This window comes from Xenia sp. Carnegie-2017, unplaced genomic scaffold (genome assembly GCF_021976095.1).
Source record: "Xenia sp. Carnegie-2017 unplaced genomic scaffold, XeniaSp_v1 HiC_scaffold_6, whole genome shotgun sequence".
NCBI classification, from domain to species: domain Eukaryota; kingdom Metazoa; phylum Cnidaria; class Anthozoa; order Malacalcyonacea; family Xeniidae; genus Xenia; species Xenia sp. Carnegie-2017.
In genome coordinates, this window is record NW_025813526.1 from 11,200,563 (window position 1) to 11,223,257 (window position 22,695).

Consider the following 22,695-nt stretch of genomic DNA (forward strand, 5'->3'; position numbering starts at 1 on the left):
TTGGTTTAATCATTTCAACACACACAGTTTTAATTTTGGGAAGTCTGTTTTAGAGACCTTGACCTGATGAGTGTCTGTATGTAGTTTTCCGATTTATTCATGTTTTAATTATGATGGTTTCCTTGGTGATTTTATGATGGCTTGTTTGTTTGTCATTCCAAATATTGGTACAATGTCATCTCTGAAGTCTCCTACAACTACGTAACGACTATAGCTAATGACGTAATAGAATTGGCAATTAAACGAGATTTACCTTAAGTCGAAGATTGATTTCAATTCTATTAGTCATTAGCGAGTGGTGTAGGAGTTGTAGGCCCACCCATATTTTTTCTGGTCCCTCTCCTCCACTCCAGCCATTTTAATAATATTCGTGTTCAAAATACTGGTTAATTCACGCGCAGTGCTCTCTCGCCTACAACTCCTCCACTCCTCGCTAATAGTTGAAACGAAAACAACAATGAAATAAACAAGGAAAAATTGTGTCTCATCAAACAAAATTCATCACTGGAGCATAATTTAAACGTAAAAAGCCGCGATTCACAAACAAAAATGTCTTAAAAAATGCTATGAATATTCCAATATGTTTTATATCGCATTCATATTTTTTAACATTCAGTTCCGTCTTGTAGACTGGTATAAGTTTGTTGATCGATCGTCCTCAATTCTTGCTGAATATGTTTCTCTTCGAAAATATCTTGCTGTGGCATTAACTAATTCTGTCAGATGCAGTTTTAAAACACAAAATATTACGAAAAACCAACACCAAATGCTTTTTTTTTACATTTTTCTATCGCCAAGAAGCAAAAAACGTCGTCCGCCGAAAAAAACACGCATTATCTCATGGGGGAGTTTGACAAATTTTAGATGTATTTTGGCCTCAGCTAATCACGGGAAAAAAACTATAAGAGTTAACGTTCTAGATATATTTACTTCAATATCTCGGACAGAAATTCCGATGTCACCAAAAATTGCCATTATTGAAGATATTTAAGCTCAAAAAAGTAGTTAACATTACGTAGAGCGAACACAAAAGATGTTTATTCAGGGACTATACTTCTTGTTTTTCTAATAAAAAAATTTGGGTGACATGCACTTTAACATTTTTATGCCTGTCATACCGAGAAGTTTCTACAATATAACGTCAATACCCTAATTATCATATTTTTGTATCCTTAATTCCGAGTGGGTGGTTTAAGGTTTTCTTCATAATCGCTCCAGTCTCCTGTCGAATAGACATAAGCGTGAGACAAAGTGTATATATATGCTGTTTCATCAGAAAGAAGACTTACTTAGAAAGCCATTTTATTGCTTTGCAAGGTAAGCATTGACATTAGTGTTGTAGCTAATTGTTGTCTTTGTGGCATTATTGACACATTGTAAATTAGTGCCTCTATGTATAAAATGCTTATATTATAAGGCATAGCTATTAGGATGCCTAACTACCGATCGAGTTAAGGACTCGAGATTGGGCTCAAATTTTGACTAGGACTTAATTCATTTATTTTTTATTTTGCGTAGCAAGGTCATAATGGGAATTAATCTGACTTTAAGCAACAAATACAAGCAATACTTGCATGCATGTAGTAAAGCGTCCGTTTGCGTTACATATTCATCAGGTGAGACATTTAAGGTAAATGCAATCGGCACATAATCGTCAAAGCCCAATTTTTGATGAATTAATATGCGGTTAAGAGCATAAGAAATATTTACTACAAACAATACGACCCGAACATCTTGAATCTTATTTGATATCACAAAGTTGGCTGCCATATAATTATACGGAATTAGCTTGAGTCCGATAAAAAGTTCAAGATATTATAACCAAGCAAGTTTCACATGTGACCACCAACATCAGTTATATCTTGTCCAAGAAGGATACAATGCACTTAAAAAGTTCGATATGTTGAACATGTATTTGTCGTGTTCTTAATAATTTTTCGTATTATGTATTATATTGCTTGGTTCATTCCGATTAAAGTATTCTATTAGTGAATTAAAAGAAAGGCAGAAAGCCATTGAATGTATTTTTCCTGAACCCATAAATTATAAACATTTGTGTGAATTTACATAACGTCAAAACAAACACTGAACATAAACTTATGCGTATCATATACAGGCGATAATATTAAACACGTGTGGGATCATTTGCATTGTGCAAAGCTCTCGCTTTAAAAGATTGAACACATTGATTGAAGATTGTTTGTAATCGGCACGTAATTGTCAAAAAGAAAGTGCTTTTACAATTTAGTTAGAAAATGTAGAGACAAATCATACGGCCTCATACGATATTATACATTTTATTCTCAAATACGTCACAAACGATTTTGAAAGACAATGAACTTTTGATAATCTTGAATTTTTAATCAAAAACTAGTTTTCTGTCAAAATAATTATGAAATTGTCGTTGCTTTAAATTATGTGAATAAATAAGGTCTTTTAGGAAAAGCAAAAACGATTTCAGACGACTGGCATAGAGTAAAAAGCACGTTTTAAAAATCTTTGACATTACATAACATCCATAACATATTGCTTGTATTTACTTTATTATGATCAATGTGGCTCATTTATACATTTATTCAAATTTATACATTTCCATCATTAAAGTTTGTATTTGTAACGTAATTAACACAATTAAAGTTTGTGTTTGCGAAAATAATTGACGATTGGAGCCGTACAAACTTACATGGGCGATGTTAAATTTTGCATCGCGCCACACGTCATACCGCTTTTTATAGGTGAGACAAGACGCTCATTCGTGCGCGTGTTCAAAAACAATATCCATTAAAACTTTTTTTGCGCGCGCTGATTTAAAAACCAGTCAAAGATGGCAGCTTTAAAAAGGCTGTTGATGCCATTGAACTAAATATGACTGAAAAGCTAACTTCAGCCGGAAATTTGAAGCCGAAATCAGGCAATATTGTTTCCAGTCTCTCCATGCTTGTGATAAACCCGGCCAACACAAAATATATCAGTTTTTTGGAAGAAACCTTAAAAATATATAGCAAAATATAGTTTCAGAAAGATGAAAATTTGTCCTGCTCGTTTATAGCAATATGTTTTTACGGTAAGACATCAAAGCAATCGTTTTGTGTAAGAAAGCGAATTTAACAAACGGTGACAAATGCGGACGTTCTCAAAATTTTCTCAAGCTTCATTATTGTGATCTGACTCTAGGCACGCTTGTCTAGGAGTCAGATCACGCAAAATTTTTGCTTCATTTCCAAAATATCAGAAGGTAGCCTTCCAGTAATCTATATTTAGTTCAATGGATAATTTATACTGGTATTATTAAGACGGCAATTACAAAGAAGGAAATAATGAAAACGATTTTGGTAAGGCAAATCTATTTAAATAGAAAAATCACAGGCAAATATCACACAATATTGTCTAACTGATCATCGTCATTCTTTTCTTTGACATCATGCTGTTGTTGGCAGTGCTGTAGAACTAAATTTATCTGGGGGGTCTCTCTTCACGAAGCTGAAGACATGAAATTATGAAAAATGCGTGACGTCGTCGCATGACATTATCATGGATGTTCACAACACTTAAGTGAAATGTCTCATAGATGGCAGATCATAACCGATAAATCTTACAAATAACGACAACTACTTTGATAATTGTTTGAAATAGACTTAGACTCAGTAATACTCACTATGCTGAAAAGAGCTCGTTAGATAAAAAGCTAAAACTCTGCGAGAAAATGAGTCTGCTACATAACACAACTTATGATTTATAAATGATTATCATTTTCCAAACAGGAACGATAACAATAAAACATTATGTATAGTTCTATAGTAAATACTATTACTACTAGATCATTTGCATTCTACAACAGCTTATTTTTTTATTATCATCTGATAAAACGTCGGCTTATAATCTGAACTGTGGGATCATTTAGATTGTGCAAAGCCCTCGCTTTAAAAGATTGAACACATTGATTGAAGATTATTTGCAATCGGCACGTAATTGTCAGAAAGAAAGTGCTTTTACAATTTTATTAGAAAATGTAGCTACAAATCATACGGCCTCATACGATATTAAACATTTTATTCTCAAATACGTCACAAACGACTTTGAAAGACAACGAACTTTTGATAATCTTGAATTTTTAATCAAAAAATACTTTTCAGTCAAAATAATTATGAATTTGTTGTTGCTTTAAATTATGTGAATAAATAAGGTCTTTTAGGAAAAGCAAAAACGATTTCATACGACTGGCATAGAGTAAAAAGCACGTTTTAAAAATCTTTGACATTACATAACATCCATAACATATTGCTTGTATTTACTTTATTATGATCAATGTGTCTCATTTGTACAAAATTTATACATTTCCATCATTAAAGTTTGTATTTGTAACGTAATTAACACAATTAAAGGTTGTGTTTGCGAAAATAAATGACGATTGGAGCAGTACAAACTTACATGGGCGATGTTAAATTTTGCATCACGCCACACGTCACACCGCTTTATATAGGTGAGACAAGACGCTCATTCGAGACGCTCATTCGAGACGCTCATTCGTCAACAATAAAACATTATGTATAGTTGTATAGTAAATACTATTACTCTACTACTACTAGATCATTTGCATTCTACAACAGCCTATTTTTTATTATCATCCGATAAAACGTCGGCTTATAATCTGAACTAATTTAATCATCTTCCCTGAGTTGAGTAGAATTATGTACAAAATTCGTAATACTTATCTTCCCTGAGTTGAGTAGAATTATCTACTAAATTCGTCTTAAACTCAAAAAGGTAAAATAGAATACAGATTCAGAAAAGGCACATGTTGAACAACACTAATACTAAAGAAGAAATTTCATTAAACGACTTTAAATATTTGTAAAAAAAGGGAAATATTTGTGTCAACCTAAGTCATAGTCTATATCAATATACATTATTGTTCATGAATAAATTACAATTCCAGTCTATGATTTGACTCCTCAACTTTTGCGTTAGTCTTGATTAACATTAGCACGATTTTACTTGACAAAAATTTTTTGTGAAGGTGTGAGCTATGCTTCTTTTATCAGCTTCTTTTTTCTAGTTTGATTATTTTCAGCAGACTTGTGGTGTTCCAGCCATTGCTGCAGAGATGAACTAGCCTCCCAGAATTGTGCTGGTGGACCATTGATGCTTATAAACATTAAGGACGATAAATGAGTAACAGACATGCTAGAGCGTGACTTCAAACAAATTATTTTAATTTGTCAAAACCCCCTCTTTGCCTCTGCACTGCTTATTCACACAATTTGAAGCAATCCTTTTAGTAGCCGTTCCTCAATAAGCGATGGGGTGTTTCGAGAATCACTGAAAATTTATCGATACCATGCAATCATGCCTGTCGTATCGATTTCAAATCTTTCACAAAGTGACATGATATGTTGCTCCCTTTTAGCCAGGGAACCTTCTCCCCCCTTGTCCATTTTTCTGGATAGAGAGATTCACTTTGGTTTAATAATATCTTCTCAGATGAATCAATCATCCTTTTTTGGAGGTTATCAATCAAACCCTGCGAAAATTGCTTTCGATTAAATTATTTGTATCCAGTTCGAGACTGAAATCACTTTAACTCCAGGCCTTTAAACTCCACTGAAGAATCGTAAATGTTCCTAAATTCATATTTTGTTTGCCAAGAGTCTTTTATCTTTTCCAGTGCGTTTATCGTCCATTGCAAATAGTCAGTTGCTTTAAGAAGAATGGTGCAGTCCTTCTGTAGTGATTCAGACAAAATTAAAAGCTGCACAAAGCAGTCTTTCGTAATGGTTACGTCTTTAACAAACTCTATCGTCTTCATTCGTTTTACTAATCCAGCATAGGTTGCATTGTGCTTGTCTTGAGACTGTGAAATTGTGTAGAAATGCTTATACACAGCTGGATAATATCTCCAAAAAGATTCCCATTCTCATAGTTCGAGTATGGTCTTTTTTCTATAGCAACATAGTAGGGAGTTCTGAGGCATTTTTCTCTTGTTCATTGAAATTGTGCAACAGATAAGCCAGTTGAGCTCTGGTTTTTCTCTTTTCCTGTTAATTGAGAATTTTGGTTGTAATTACGTGAGCAGTGCCATTTACATGCTTAGCAATTTTTTTCTTAGGTATTTTTACGCTGCTGTCGTTTCGAGACTCGTTGTTTTGCATGGAAAAACAGTACATTCTATCCATTCTTTACTCATGTGACTTCGTTGTTTAGCATGCCGTCCAAGATTGTTAACGTTTCTACAATCCCGACAGCCAAGTTTTCCATTTGAAAATATAATCCGTTGGTATGCAAAACTAAAGTAATCTTGTTGCATAACAGACCAACAGGAGGGGCGATGGAATGAATAGATGGAGATAAATGTTAACTAGAGTTTGGAAATTCATTGAAGGCACTATTTACCGTTGGTTCCTGTGTGTTTTGATCAAACTTCCTCAGCTCAGTCTCTTTCGTAGCTGTTGCTGTCGTTGTTTTCAACCATTGCCATTAGGCATTTGCCGATTGTGCTAGTAAAAGTGGCATATTATGCTAGTGGCAGTGCTCTTTTTTGCCCAAATTATGCTCAAATTATGCTCGCTTTTCAAAATTATGCTACTTTTTTAAAAAATTATTCTGTGCACAAACTTCACAACTCACAAGACAAGTTTGAAAATGTATTTTATTAACCCTGGCCAGACGTTCTGGGCTCGGTTGTTCATAACCTGGGTAACTTTATCCGGTGGTTGGGCCTATACGGCGAATAAATCTGCTATCCAGCGGATAGTTATCCAGCGAACAAAAGTAGGTTGCATAAAGCCTGGATAGTGTGGTGGATAAATATCCGCGGATAGCTTACTAGTTGCTAACCATCGCGTGTAGCAGAGCACTCACAGTTTGCGCAATGATTTGCACTCAAATGGCCTCCAGTTACCATGGTAAAATATGCAAATTTCGAGTAAACAACGAACGGTGCGCGCGCTAGCAATAACGGACTGTGCGCGCTGGGTTTCAAAACAAATAAAAATAAATGCAGTGAAAACTTAACCATGCAGTTTCTGAGAAAGCCCTGGATAACAAATTTAACATTGAATAATCTCGCTTGTTTCTGAACCATGCTGTCCGGCTTGACTTCTCTAATTCGTTCTCCAACAGTTAATTAGCGCTTGTTATATTGAAGCATCACACTTGCTTGCAAGTAATCTGCAAGTGCACGATCTTGTTGATCGTTGAATGAAACTGCCAGGATGCTGAATACTCTCTATGCGGCAGCAGACGATGGTTGGACCAACAGTATTTTCTTCACTGCCATGGACCAATTTGGGAGACGGTCTGCGTGGGCCTGCCACCACTCCACCTTCTTTTCCTCTTGTTCAATGACCACATCCTGAGCAGCAGCGACGTACTGTGGAAGCTCTCTAATTAGGCCATTGATAGTTGCATCATGTCTAGGAAAGGGAAAATCCTTAGGGCTTCTATTGTGGCGTGTGTAGGCCTCATCCATTGAACGGCAACTGGACACATGATTCTTGCAGCTTTGAAGGCCGTGACGGTGTCATAGAGCTTCACGTTAAACAAGAACCAAAGTACAGCCGGCTGTACACAAGCTTTTGCCTTCCGTTCTAGATCCGCGGCTCTCTGAGTAGCATCTTCGTAGGCAATTGCGGCAGCAACTGCGCGTACATTAGGAAAGTGCGGAGCTTGGCATGCCTCGGCGACAGCCTTTAACTTCTCGTAGCACGAAAACACAAGGGCCCGTCACCTTCCAAGTAGTATGTAGCTTTGACAAAATGCTCTCCTACATTAATGGTCACAGCCAACTCGAGCTTAAGATCGACAAGGCGCTGAGGATCTGAGAGTATAGCTCGAAGCTGTGCCACAATCTTTGGAGCAATGTTCTCTACTTACGCATCATTCAGGAATCCAGCAACGTCTCCAAACTGCTCCAGTAGCTGCCTGTAAACTTCCCATTTTGACCACCAGCGTGTTTCGCTATACGATTTCGGCTTTCGATCGGTTAGATCCTGCCATGCCAACTTTGCTTTATGGCTGTGACTGAATAAGCGTACCCACAGGTTTCTAAATTCCAAAAGAGTAAGAATTTCCAGATGTTTGCCAACATTATCGAGCGTGTGGGAAGATCAGACAATGTTCAGCATCTTTGGGAAGATGAATGCTACCCGATCCAATGCTGCTTGATTGACACTTGCTCCATCCCTCATCGCTGCAATCAAAGAGATCGCCTTGATCCCAAATTCAGCGCAAAGGGCTTCGTTGAGAACTCTTGCTAGTTCTTCTGAATTCACCGACTTTGAGCAAATGTCAATTCTTATAAGATGCTGTGTTATCATCCACTCATCATTAATAAAGCGAAGGATTATCGCAATAACCTCACCTTGCCTGGTGCTTCCGTCAAATATTACTGAAACGTCCCTTGTCATATCTTCTCCTGGCAAAGACAGTTCCTTCTTTATTCTCTCAACCTCTTGCTTGAAAATGAGAGAAACATACTGTCCGAGATGCGCACTATGAGTGAGGCGATACCCATTTTTCTCTAGCAAAGGACGTAGCCTGTTTACCTTCCCGATTGGAATCCCTGCTTTCAAAAATTCCTCCACTACTTCCTGTCGGTATGCTTGTTCAGCCAACGGCAGCGAGTTGTCGTTACGAGTCTTCTCTCTGCTGAGTGCCTCGGCTATCGTTTGTTCTCTTAACCTTGATCTCTTCAGCGCATCTTTCCCTTTGGCATGTTTTCTTGAACTACAATGCGATGCTAAAATGCTCTTTTTTGATGATACCATTTCTCTGCAGTTATTGCAAAAGATCGTTGTGCCTCTGACACTCAGATGCTGATCAGGGAACTGATTAATACGATCTTGCAAAGGGACATTTTTCGCATTAGTGACATTACTCGTCCCCCTCCTCTTGTATTTTCCAGTGGTGGATTCGAGGCGTCTATCCCGGGCAAGTTGTGCAGGCTTTGGTCTATCCTCTCTGTTCTCGCAACCTTGTAAACTATCTGGATGTAAGTTCACTGCACTTGACTGGTTTGGCGTGGCGGCCGCCATTTTGAAACGAGCACTGGGAGAAAGACTAAGGAGTCTGGGACCGAGACACAGACTTCCGGTTCCGTTTCATCGAACTCCCACGGTATCTCAACACAAGTAAAAAAAAATCGAAAATAGGAGTGGAAGCAACTCTTAATAGTAATCTATCGTTTTTAGTAGCTGAGATCTTCGTTTTGTTGCATTATTCTAAAATTGTGCTATTAAGACAAGAAAATATACGAATTATGCTAGCAGTGCTACTTTTTGAAAAAGGGCAAAAATTATGCTCAATTCCTCAGATTATGCCAAAAAATTATGCTAGCACAATCGACAAGAGCCTAATTGCCATATGCTTGACTCCTCCTTTGGCTCCAGCTTTTGAAACGCGGAAAACATCGTAATTTATTTCATTGCGCTTGTTGAACTGTTAGATTTTTGCGAGTTACAAGTTTCAGATTGCACATCTATGTATTCATTTAAATCTTCAAATGGTTTTTCTTTGGTTTCTTTGCTTTTGGCACGAAAGTCTAACCCAAGAGATGCATGCTTTACTTTTAGACATATTCACAGTGTTGATTTAAGCAGTCATTATTTTGCAGTAATTATTTGTTGGTTACCTGCGCCCACGCAACTTTGTAATCATAAGCAGCCATGGTCAGTCCTTCGTGTAAGTTTTAATCTATGTTATTCTGTTTGAAACCTACACAGCGTAATTGGATGATAGTGGCATGATCATGTAAAACAATAAGACAAGAAAAATTACCGACTTATCATAAACGTAATTTTAATAATTTTGATTGTACTTCATGAAAATATAGTCAAGTTGTAGTCAAAATTGCCCTTTTAAAATTACCATTTCAATGGTAGAAGGGGTGCCCCACAGAACTTGAAGAAGGGGGCTCCTTACCCATATGCCCCCCCTACTTCTACAGCACTGGCTTTCAAAAGATTGTGTACTAGCATATGACTTGTCTGCCATGTTTTTGTTTTCCACTGTATAATGATCTGGTGCGATTTCTTTAATTTAGTCATGCGAGCCATGATTCTCGCGACATCGCCAAAAAAGTTGAAAATTTTCATTTTTCAAAGCATGTGCGCCAATCTCCGCGGCGTCCGAGAGACGCCAATGACTTAGTTTATAGCGCATGCTCAAAAGTGTACGCTCCGCGCGCTCGGCAATGCGAATGTATTGGAAATTGTTTTCAGTCGCAGGGCCGAAATCAAGAGGCTGCCAGAAAGGCGCACACAGGGTACTTGCCAGCTCGTGCAAGCACTTTTTCACATTTACCACTTGTCTCAAGCGCTTTCTCACATCAAAATCTCTGTTTATGATATATTCTGTAGTAAAATTTGTTTATTTTTTACGCCTTCAAATAATTTTGCAAAATAATTTGTACACTATTTCTAATAACTTGCCGTACAGGTATTTATTAATTTCAGCTGCATAGCTATGATTTTTGTTGTCAAAACGTTCTATAAATGAGGAACGTAACTTATCTTATTTAGAAAGAATTGTGCAAACCCTATAGGTTTGAAATATATAGAAAATATATTCGGCATAAATTGGCGTAACGGGAAATTTGAAAATGGCTGCCTATAGCGAATTATCATCTAAATTCTCTCAGCATCTCTAGGCAATTGGTGAGCAATAATAGAAAATGAAGCATTCCATAAACAATAAGATTGGTGAATAAGATTTTTCATGATTAATGTCCTTTAATGAGAACTTTTTGTTCACTCTGAATAACTCTAAAATTCGTTTCCGACAAATTTCTCTGCAGACGCGTACCCTAAAGCGCTTCTGATTTTCGAAAGCCTTGTTTACTGGCCAGGTCTTACGAAAGGAGTTTAAGTCATTAAACACTGTAAATCCACTGATCTCGAAAAAAGACTGGATCAAGCAACTCTATATTTGTAGTAAGCAAATTTTGAAGCCACCGCCGCCGTTACTAAGAAACCAACACATCGAAAGCATTGAGCTCTATAAGACCTGGAGGGAAAAAGGGGCCTGGACTCAGTGGTCAAAAACATGGTGGTAATGGCGGATTTCGGTTGTCAAAACTTCCACTTTGAAAATTTTTTTCGATATTCACTCCCTCCTGATTTTTTATACGAACGATAACAAGTGAGAAAAAACAATTACGCTACCGACAGCATATCATGTGAAAATAATGCTTCAGCATTGCGTGAAAACACAGTACACCCACATCAAGATAAAGAAAATCGACGGTAGAGAAACGCATATGTTGGCTGCAAACTGTAAGTTATTTTATGGCATTTTAACCTTTTAAAAGTGAAAATCAAACGGCATTCTTTAGTAGACCTGTCAATCTCGTCAAACTTATACATTATTTCATGCTTCTGCTTGTTTACTCTTTGTTAACAGTTTGGTGCAACTATTTTTCTTGCTCAAATGGATAAATCTGTGTTAAAATGCTCCTAAGGAAGCGAGAAAATGTTTCCTTCAGTTCTACGACATAAGTCAACTAAAAATTTACCATGGATAAGTATCATAAGTGTATTGTCTTTACCTGATAAATCTACTGAAAACTCATAAAGAAAGTATGTTGAACTAGAAGAACTACAAAAAAGAAAAAAATTCAAAACACCATGATACTGTTTGTTGGAAATTTGTATTTAGTAAACTGCTTGGTAGAGCCTTACATCTATTACTGAACAGAATTACATTAATTTTCCATTGAAATTACAAACTTGGAAACTAAAGTGCATTAGTTTCTCTGACAAAAACACTCTGTCTATCTCTGCATGAAGGCAAAATAGGTAATTGACAGTGTAGGCGAAGAAATTTATCAAGTTCTATAGATATTATTGTGTATTACTTACAGTCTTTTGGAATTGTGTAATGTATGTCAAGAACAAGATATAATTTTTCAAAAATGCTAACCCCTTCGAGCACTACTACTCTTCTGTTTTGCTTGAACAATTTACAGCTAACAATACTAATTATATGTACAAATTAACAATTGGGAATTAAATGAGAAACAACTTGATAAATCTTTGTATTTTCCATCAAGCCTTTTGAATTTGTTTCTTTTATCTCTTGGTAAAAAAATATTTATGAAAGACTTACAAATCAAGAATCTTGAAAAAGTATTTTGTACAAAGAAACTAAACATAATTGGAAAGGTCACATATTGAAGACAAACTTTGCTTCTTTGACTAGGTTGCTTGACCGTGAGCAAATTTAAATTTGTTTACAATTTGTTTAAAGAATTCTTTTTATTGATTAGTACTTATTCTTCATAAGACACAAAGAATTTCTTTGCCATCTATTTTTGCTTCTTCTACATTCAACTTCATTGTAACCAATGCATCCGATGTGAATTTGTGGATCACCTGGAATCATACCAAGTATGGATTTGGTGACATGAGACAATATGTTTAATTTTTCATGCGTATTAATGATAAGCTATTGTTGAACAAAAATTTCAAGGTAGGAGTAAATCTTAGCACATTGTTCAACACATTTTTATCTTTGTTTTGAAGTATTAAACTGTTTACTATAACAAAAAATACTTCATTTACAGAAGCACTTAGTAGTACTTTAAAACTGTTTGCATAAATCCAACTTTCCAAACCCATTATAATTGTTTACTCTATACAGTCAGTCAAATTTAGCAGGCAAGCAGTTTAATAGTTATTTTCATTATACGATATATACCATAGTTCTCAATAACTTTGCATGGCACTGCATTCAATTTTAACACAACTCCGTTGTAAAGTTTCCCTTCATCTTTTAAAAAAAATATGAACAAATTCTGCCCCATTTTTGGGAGGTAAACTCAATTCAAATCAGTAGAGTTTAGCTTGATCATAATACAAGATTGATGCAAAACTCGAAAAATATTGGCTGCTTCGCCTCGTCTGGCGCGCGATAAAGGGAAGATCAAACAAGACTGGACAAAAAGAACTTTAAATTAAAATTTAGTAGTGGAAACACTCTTCAAATATCGTGTTAAAAACAAAATAGTAAAACTAATACTGTGCTACTTACCGGTGTCATGAAATGTTTCCTTTTCTGTCGCTATTTCAGCATCCGCAAACCAAGGAAGTTTGCACATTGTTTAATAAATAAAATTTTAAAAAAGTGTTTATGTTAGGAAAATAGTTTTGATATTTTCTATACTCTTAATCGTGGTGGTCAAATCAGGGTGAGCGACAAAAATTTTACTTCATGAGCCCGCGTCTCTCCGCTGACTTTGACCACCAAAATCTGCCATGTTTTTGACCACGCGGCTGCGCGCTAACGATTTATAGTAATTTTGTTGACGTTTCCCCTCCAGGTCTTATAGAACTCAATGATCGAAAGACTTTTTAACAAAACTATCGAAAATATAGCAACACATCGCCAAATTATGCTATAACATAACGCAGAAGATGAAAAACAACCTTTGGCGAAAGTAAAGCGAGTCAGAAAGAATAATAGGCCGTATAAAAAAAGAATACTTGTTTTACTCCGAATCACACGTAAAAAGGCTTGTAATTTTAACGGATTGATCAGTTTATGATCGTAAATAAGATTATTTAATCAGTTTGTATTTCTGAACTACGACTCGAACAATTTTAGGTGTTTCCATGCAGTTTTTCCATACCACAGTAGAGTTACCGATGACAGAAATAGCTGCATTTTGATCATGTTTCGTCATACTTCAACTTTCGTGCTAGATGCTTGTTCCAGTTTTATTTGAAATAAGTGTTTAAATCACCCTCCACTGTATAAATTTTAAACGCTTTGAAAAATGCGCTTTACGAAGCCCGTTTAACTCCACCTACCGGTTAAATTTTGCCTGTCCACTTAGTAAATTTAAACGGTCTCCTGACAATTTTAATATTTATCGGCGTCTTGTAAGACTTGTATGAAACTTTGAATCGTATTCTTTATTTAATATGAAGATATCATGTCTTTTCGGGAGTTTCTTTACGCCATGTCGTATCAAAAACAAAGAAAGTCCACAAAATCGCAGTCATCAAGCGTCTTGGACAAATAAGCCTTCATAATGCAACATTTTTTTGCATCCGAAAGCTTTCACCAGGTAAACAAATTTACTGACTGTATATACTAAAAGTATATTTCTCGAGTTTTCCCACCTAGTTGCCAAGTAATTAAATAGCAAAAACCTCTTTTTTCCTTGTTTCGCTCGTTTAGATTTGAGCTTATCCTGCTGATAGTTAAACGCTAAGCTAAACGGCGTTCGTGCAACGCAGTTTTAACCATCGTTTAACTATCCAATAGATAAGGAATTTATACGGTTTATAGCGGCTAATTAACGTCGTTTAGTTTAGACGCCTTTCGTACAACCGGCGTATGATTCTTTTTTTCTTTGATATATAACGTCTTACAACGTCAAAATGTAAGTTTCATGAAAATCAACCCACAACAAATCATGTTTTTTTTTATGAAAATGAGGAGTATGACTAAAGCCTTTTGTGTCAATGCAGCCGATCTGCGACAATCATTAAACGAAATGGCTACCAACTTTTGAAAAATATATCACATTCAGTGCCTGTTGAAAAATAGACTGAACAAACGATAATTTGCCGGTATGATTGATTTTTAAAATAATCGCCCCAGAATTGACGAAATAAGTGTAGTCTAGTAAATTCCCTCGTATGGAGATGATATCCTTTATTTCTTCGCTTTGTCTATTGGGGTTATTTTTATTAAATACGGAAAAAACTTAGTAAATTTGTCGACCTGTTGATATGTCACTTGAATTATTGTCTTTTTTAGGCGTTGATGACCGTAAGATAGCTAATACATTATTCATCTACAATGAAATATCTCTTGAATCGTCGTCGAGTCATCTTTTGCTGTTTTGGGTTGTTAATTGTTTTCTATGCACTTAAACCACAGAGTTCAGTACCTCATCTTTTACCAATTGTCGCTAATGAAACTTTGTATTTTAATTTTAACTATTCTGCAAGTACTACAAAAAATTATACTAATCCTACAATTTCTCTTCTAATGAGAATGTCGGGGAACCGAATAGATCACAAAACAAGGTTTTACTGCAATATGCTAAAGACAATTTTAATTTTTTGGCCAGGATGGCTGGGTAAGATGGTTCTGGTACTTGATGCAGAATCAAAGGAAGATTACACATTTGCTGCAACATTGCTAAATCAGACAACTGAGCATTTTCCAGATCATTCTTTTGAAATAAAATACGAAGCACTGCCAATTGATCCTACTCTTCTGAGATTTCGTGGCCAATTAAAGCCAAGTGGCTACAACCGTCAGTTGTGGAGCAGTTTCTTCATGGATCTTTACACAGAGGATGATGTCATAGCTTGGTTGGATAGTGATTCCCCCTTTCTTCTTCCAGTTACAATGTCAACTATTATGCCAAATGGAAGGGTCCGGATCCTCGGTACTGATTGTACAATGGATATAAGCTGGGTAAAATCATGGGCTAAAAGTACACGGAACGCAATAGGATGGCCACAGGTAGCTGATTTTATGACATATTTCCCGGTGTACCTCTACCGCGACACCATTACCAACTGTAGAAACCACATCTTGAAAACGTTTCAGACAGATAACTTCGAAGAAGCATTTAAAAAATTTTATCACACTGGAACTGGTAAACTCTCGCCAGTAAATGTAATCATCAGCTACGCTTGGTTCTTTGAGAATAATCGCTACGAGTGGAAAATAGAATTGTGCAACAATTTAGACCAATTTAACAAACGCTTGCCTCACAGTCGAAAAATTATGAAAGAGAGCACTGTTGATGGAAGTCAATTACTGAGTCAGCCACAGACTGCCTACCATGGGCCACTGATTTCCAAAGACTTTTACGCTAATCTCATTCCAATTTCTTATTGTTTGTCGATAAATTTCAGTAGGCAGGAAAACATGTGTAAAAAATATTCATGGTCAGATGTCAAACAATTATTTAGTTTGTTTAAATCAGACATGCACAGTGTTAGAGTTGAAAAGCAACACCCTTGTGTTGAAAAAAAAACCCAGTATTGCATACATATCTTAAAACATCATATCAAAAAAGTTGGAGTCGAAATTAGAGAAAATAAGCGAAGAATGTCATGGCATGATGTTACCATAGTTAACTCTATCGCAGAAAGTACAGGTATAATTTGCCCGCCGCAACCATTGTAATTGGGTTAGGGTAATATTGTAATTAACACAGATGTAATTGGTTGAAATGGTTACGTTTGATCATTTTCATCTATATTTTTATTAGAATATTTGCTTTTGGTGAAAGTTGATACCTTTAGTTATAAGCAAAAATTGCATAATTTTGTGGTCACCAGATCTTTGACGTTGCACTTTTTCTTCGTTATTACAATGCACAATATTTACAATCAATGAAATATTGTCTGCATTATTGACATTCGTAGTATATGGCTATATACATATGCCTATCTAAATTGGGTGAATTAGGAAACTGGAATCTTTCAAAAACTACACTTCTTGGATTTTTTTGAAAAGTTTCATTAAAGAAAAAAAGCTATAAAAAGCAAAAAAGTTTCTAACTTATTAAATTTATGCCTTGTTCTTCACTAATCTTTTGTATTCTTTGAAGTTAATGTAGGATAAATGTGCCTTTATGAGTTTTTTTTACTAATAAAATATTTACAATTGACTTTATGGACATAGAAGAAAAGTATGTATATATTCTTGCAAGGATCAATCATCTGCCGTTTGGTAAGACTTTCAAAAGACTATAATAATTATGGAAACGCATGATGCACACAATAGATTTGGGAAAAAATTAAAGGAAGTTTATGTTCACTTCTTAAATGAAAAAATGGCTACAAAATTTTAGCATTTATAAGCATGACTTATCGTTAAATAGGAGTTTGACCGTAACTCTATGAGTAATTGCAAGAGTTATTGGCAACGAAACAAAGGAGTTGTGTGAGATATGTCAAATCAAACCAAGGAAGCAGTTTACATCACTACGAGTGAGCTCAACAGCGTTCATACATATAGGGCGGGTGAAATTAGATTTATACACCAAATTAATGTTAACTATCCTACCAATGTCGTAATGGGAGAGGGTTTGATTTCTTCACTTTCTTTTACAATAAATCTTATTTAAATCTTCAACTAACTGGTAATTCTTGTTTCATTTTTGAATTCTATTTCGTCATTAGACTAAGTTATTACGGAGTCATGTGACAATGGAGCTATGTGACTTCAGAGTCATGTTACTGTGGAGTGTAATGACGACTTATATTATAAACACAAATTTATTAACATTTTTTTCAAATCGAAACATTGCCCATTGTTGTCCCCAGGTTTTTCCTGAGCAATATACAACAACGTGTCTCCTGCCACAAAACATGCAGTTTCCTTAGAGTGCAGACCGTGCAGTAAATAATTATGAGTATGTTGAAAACAGTTGAGAAAGTACTTGCTGCATATTGGTGATCAATTTTATAATGTCCTATAAAGATTAATCCTGAATCGTAGTAAGCCTCTAGGAAATGGGCATTGAGAATTCAAAATTAAGTTAATTAGCATTTATCATGTTTTATCACGAATAATCATGTTTTTCGGCAGCTATAAAATAGTCAAGACTCAAGCATGGTTCAAAGTAAACAAGTTAATCCAACCATAATATAGAGTTAGAAGGAAATATGGCGTATAAGCATTATCATTACAGCGCCACAAAACTTTGTTTTACAAGCTCAGTGATCATCAAATAGCATACATTTGCCGATAAAGTAAAGCATCAAGGCAACAATTATGTTCTGGTCGACTTCGAAACTCGAACATTATCTTAAAATCTACGTTAAACAAAGTAATTACTAACGGACAGTCCATATGAACGTTTGCGGGCGCGGATACTGATATTTTTAATTTGTAACAATTGACAACAACAACGCAATTTCGAATAACCGAACAGCTGTTTGGTTGAATTTCTATTGTTACACGTCGATCATGTGGCCGTGTGGTTTGGGGAAGGAAATGTTTTTGTTGAGCATGGGTTCAATTTATTTGTTTGCGTTTGCATCACTTTACATGCAGATACCAGGTACCTTTTTGAGGAATTTATTATAATGAGATTACAAACTAAAAATGGTATTAACGTGGTGAACTTGCTTATTGAGAGCGGGCTTAAGTTTGTTAATGTGTAAGGCTTCTTTGATTCTGAGTGTGGAGTGGAAGAAAAACATAGCGTTTGTGTCTTTGTTTGAAACTCCATGTTAAGTCAATTCGTAATTGATGACGGATTCGATCATGATGAACCCAGGTTAGGCTAAAAAACTTACATTCCATTACATTGACCAACATCAAAAAAAGTTTGTATTCTGTTTAGCTCTCCCTTAACCCTGGTAAAAATCTTAAGTAAGGTTCTGTAAAAATTTTTGCTCTCTCCCTGCTAAAATGTTATGTTAACAATATATGTATTCTATGGTTTGCATCTTGGCTACACTAAAAGATTTTATGGAATCATGTAACGTCTTATTTGTATTTAAGATCTTAAATAAGATCTTAAACAGTATCATTATTTAGTACAATTCGGAATTGAAGCAAGATTTTTTTAAAATGTGGTATAAATTTATTTTAAGATCTTGAAGATTTTAAAAAGATGTAAGTAATTTCTTTATAATATCTTAATATTATCTTAATAATATCTTGCAGTAGGTAGTGCAAATTATTCAAATCAAAATACAGGAAGGTGAAACGATTGTTGTGAAGTATATGTAAATGAAATGCATGACAGACAGTTGATGAATCACAATTATCGCTTAAAGACATTCTGATGGCTCATTTGAGTTGACCTATTTGATGAGCATGTATTGTTTCATGATTTATACTTAATAATCTTTTTGTATGGAAAATAATTAGTTTTTCTGGCTGGTAATTTTTTTGCAAGCTATGTAGCTTCAACTTGTGTACAGTGTATAAATTTTGAGAATTTTTTTTTGAAAAGTTGTTTTTGGCTTAGTTGTACTAACATGAAAATCATTTAAGATTTTAGTGAAATTTTTTGTTGTTGGTTATATCCTATGATCAGTGGCATAGTTAGCATGTGTATAGGTTTTGGCTCTGTTAGGCCATTGTGAATGCATTGTAGTTATTTATTTCCATTGAAATCTTATTGTTTTTGCAATATGTGGTTATGGTAGTTTTACAGAGCAGCACGAAATTTATTATTAGCTATGCCACTGCCTGTCTTTAGTAAATAACTATGATTGATATTCATTAAATGGTGGAGTAAGAAAAAAAGTTGTTTTATGCACATATTTCCATGTATTTATTTTCATGCATTTGTTTTCTTGTTCCAAGTTTCCAGCAAAAGTGCCTTTCATATGTCTGGTTAATGTAAGATTTTAACAATTACATATCCACATATTTTTAAAGAAGAGTTATTTCTATGTAGACTGCTACGTATTGCTTACTGAGAATGTATATTAATAACGCAATAATTTTTTACTTACTTGGTTTGAAAAAGAGACTACCACCCAAGCATTTTTTTGTAGGCTTGTTTGGTGACAATGGATTACTGCCTGTTAGGAACATCCTAAGAAGAGGTATGATGTGTTAGTAATTAAGCTGTGTGCTAGATGCCAAGGGTCTGTGCTACTTGCCATTTATCTCGATCAGTTAGAGTATAAAACTTTTATTATTAGGTTTGATTATTTTCATGACTTTTTAATTTACAATATGATTAAAGATCAAGTATTAGCATACAATGGAAGTCATGCCAGATCGCGTGCGTGTCAAACATTGCACATCAATCAAATAATTTATTTACTGTTTAATGTGCTAATTACATAAACCGATTGAATAAAGAAATTAAACAGATTTCTGCGCCGCCTATGTTGTGCACATCTGTTTTATAAATTACTGTTTTGTTAAATTAGCTAATTTAGATTATGTAATAAATAACATGTCTGTTTTTCAATGTTAATAGTGGAAACTATTACATGTTATTGCTCTTAGTGCTAATTGGGTTGTCCTGCTGAATATTGTATGCAGAAAGAGAGGGGAGCCAATGTTCATATATGCGTGTTATATTCCATAAAAACAGTTGATGTCTCAGAAACTTACTAAGATGCTTAGTTAGTATTAATCAGCAAATAGTCAGTGAAAGGTCTGTAAATAGTTTTTAAAAAGTCTTTAAAAAGTCAATATTGTCATTTTGCTGCTTTTTAAGAATGTATTATAAAAAAAAACTGGTATGATTGGCACATTGCATGTCATTGATATTTTTATGCTTCGTTCTTTTTCTTGTCGAAGCTGTTGTTACGTAATACCTGTACCACTTTGCTAACAAATATGCGTAGTGTTGTAATGGTGAATTTGAACATTCAGATCAGGGTTAGTTTTATTGATGTGAAGAGCTTCTTTGATTTTGAAAGAGAAAGTTGATTAATCGGTGTCGATGATTTTAATGCAGAAGTCACTTTGGTGTTTTATAGATAACAAAGCTTCTTTGATGGAAGACATACGTCGTAGACCGACCCTTTTATGGTTTATCGATGATCTTGGTCTTACAGCCCAAACGGGAATGAGTTTGTTGTGCATTATTGGTGTTTATCTTAGTGTAATGTGTATTGTCAGCAAAGGATGGCGGAGTATTTTCTCGTTTTCGTTTATGTGGATCTTATATTTTTCCCTCTATCAAGTAGGTTTTGCTGCTTTTAGAGATGGTAAACTTTTAGTTGAGAAACTATACTTATGACAGCTTACGTAAACACGCTTAAAAAATTTACTTTAGTTGTTCTGGAATGCAAGGCTTACAAAAATTGATAAATTTGTGCACCTGCTGTTGTTGTTCGCTTTTCTTCAGTTTTTTTAATTTTTATCGCCAGTGAATGTAAGGCGCTGCTGAAATGCTTCAACGCCGATTAACAGCGCATATTGCATATTGTTGTAACCCATAAACCAGCAAATGAATATTTCTTTAATTTTTCAATATTTTGCGTTATATTTTTTGTAACTGTTTTTGAAGAACTTTTTGTTTTTTATTTTTACAGGTTGGTCAAACATTTCTTTGGTTTCAATGGTAAGCGATTTCTCGTTAAAAACTAGTTGTTCTGAGACAGATGTACAGCTATAAACATTCGATTAGCCAGCTGGATATTTAAGGGAGGGGCAGTATCCATACATATTCTTACTGTGCCTTAATATTTTATTTCGACATTATTTGTTATCAGTAAGTACGTATATACGTATAAGCATTGCCTCTCCTCCTCCCCAACCCATTTATCGATGTTTCTTAGTTACTCTACCTATAAAAGAATTTGTGAGCTTTTGATTTGTAATAATGTTAATGATTATCCTCAATTTTCATGAGAAAAGATTTGTGAACAACTTTTTATGTTACACAAATTCGTGCATAGGGTAACCCGTTTCCCATTGTTTTAATCACTGAATCACTTGTTTGCATGTAGCTACTAGTACTACGTTTTGGTAAAATAACTGTCATATGTAAAACACATGCATGCTCTTAGCAAGTTCATGATGCGTGTTACCTTTGACACGTGTTATCTTTATGTTGTTTGAACTCATTGAACAAATATAGATTTCAGGACGCGACGTCTAAGATGACGTAGTTAAGGCGTATTCTGCCAAATGTGGTAAAATAATAAAAGATGAAATTCTTTACATATTTGTAGATGTAGATCGTCCAGGTTAGTATAGTCCTGAGCAGGACTGTTTTTGTTGACTCTGAAGATTACTACCGCTAAGTTTGTCGAAACGTCAGTCAACAACAACAAAAACAGTCCTTCTCAGCACTATACTAACCTGGACGATCTACATCTACAAGCATGAAATTATTTCTTTCGTAAAGACACGTCGTCTTCTCGTATAATCTAAATAACTCTTAACATGAAAGACGACGGCGTCATCAGCCTACACTGTCTTCGTGAACTTACGTCGTCAATGATGTCCCGTCCTGCAATCTTAATCTGTTTATTGTGCCTCTTACAATTTTGAAAATATTAGGTACGTACTTATATAACATGCTTGCTACAACATAATCAGTGCTTGTTGTTTCTGCTAAACTTACACGTGGTTTTTTAGGGATATACTGCTTCTTGAAGCTGGTTTTTTGTGTATTATAGTATCACTGTCCAAAAATTCAAGGTTTGATAGTAAAAGACATCAATTTGTTTGTTTGATGTTACTAACCATAATGTCTACTTCAACTGTTGCGTTTTGTCTACGATTGTTTTTTTCCATAATTTATGGTGTTCTTTCATTTTTTTTTTTAGAAATTCGGCAGGTTCTCCAAATGATTTAATTTCACTTTGGCTTGTCAAGTGGTTATTATTCCGTCTAATGTTTGCCTCCGGTGTTGTTAAATTGACCAGTGGCTGTCCAACATGGTGGGAACTTACTGCTTTGAACTGGCACTACGAGTCTCAGGTATAGCCTGTAGCATTGATTATGCATAAGAAAGTAAGTTATTTAGCATATTGGACTATTTGAAGGGCTACTTTATTGATTTAAATATCGTAAATATCATTAGAAAATACCTAAGCTATTTTCTAGTAAAAATAAGGGTTGACGTATAAATGTCGTTTATTGCCATGTGGTAAAAAAGAGGAATCGTTACGATGCTTTATTGGTAGTATAGAGATATTAAATTTTTCGTGGAAGTCTATACACAACCTAAACCACGTGCATAAAAATTAAGTGTACCGCACTTCTTACATGATATCGTTCTCTGAATGT

At 35.0% G+C, this 22,695-nt stretch overlaps 2 protein-coding genes across 2 annotated transcripts in view; both read left to right on the forward strand.

The window, feature by feature from the left end:
- Positions 1-1,227: 1,227 nt before the first annotated feature.
- LOC124457421 lies at positions 1,228-16,655 on the forward strand. The gene is made up of 2 exons (XM_047007680.1): positions 1,228-1,317; positions 15,080-16,655. The coding sequence occupies exon 2, from the start codon at positions 15,094-15,096 to the stop codon at positions 16,150-16,152; it is 1,059 nt and encodes a 352-aa protein (XP_046863636.1). The 5' UTR covers positions 1,228-1,317; positions 15,080-15,093; the 3' UTR covers positions 16,153-16,655.
- Positions 16,656-17,650: 995 nt separating this feature from the next.
- Positions 17,651-22,695, forward strand: part of LOC124457109 (lipase maturation factor 2-like) — a 28,584-nt gene continuing 23,539 nt past the window's right edge. The window contains exons 1-6 of the mRNA XM_047007398.1: positions 17,651-18,037; positions 19,491-19,541; positions 20,433-20,638; positions 20,991-21,019; positions 22,042-22,104; positions 22,233-22,386. Of these exons, the coding sequence (XP_046863354.1) occupies positions 17,944-18,037; positions 19,491-19,541; positions 20,433-20,638; positions 20,991-21,019; positions 22,042-22,104; positions 22,233-22,386 (597 nt within the window). The 5' untranslated portion in view covers positions 17,651-17,943. The remainder of the gene's footprint in view (positions 18,038-19,490; positions 19,542-20,432; positions 20,639-20,990; positions 21,020-22,041; positions 22,105-22,232; positions 22,387-22,695) is intronic.

Bases quoted from the DNA above. Each gene is read 5' to 3' on its own strand.
- LOC124457421 (XM_047007680.1), top strand. From the start codon at position 15,094: ATGGTTCTGGTACTTGATGCAGAATCAAAGGAAGATTACACATTTGCT.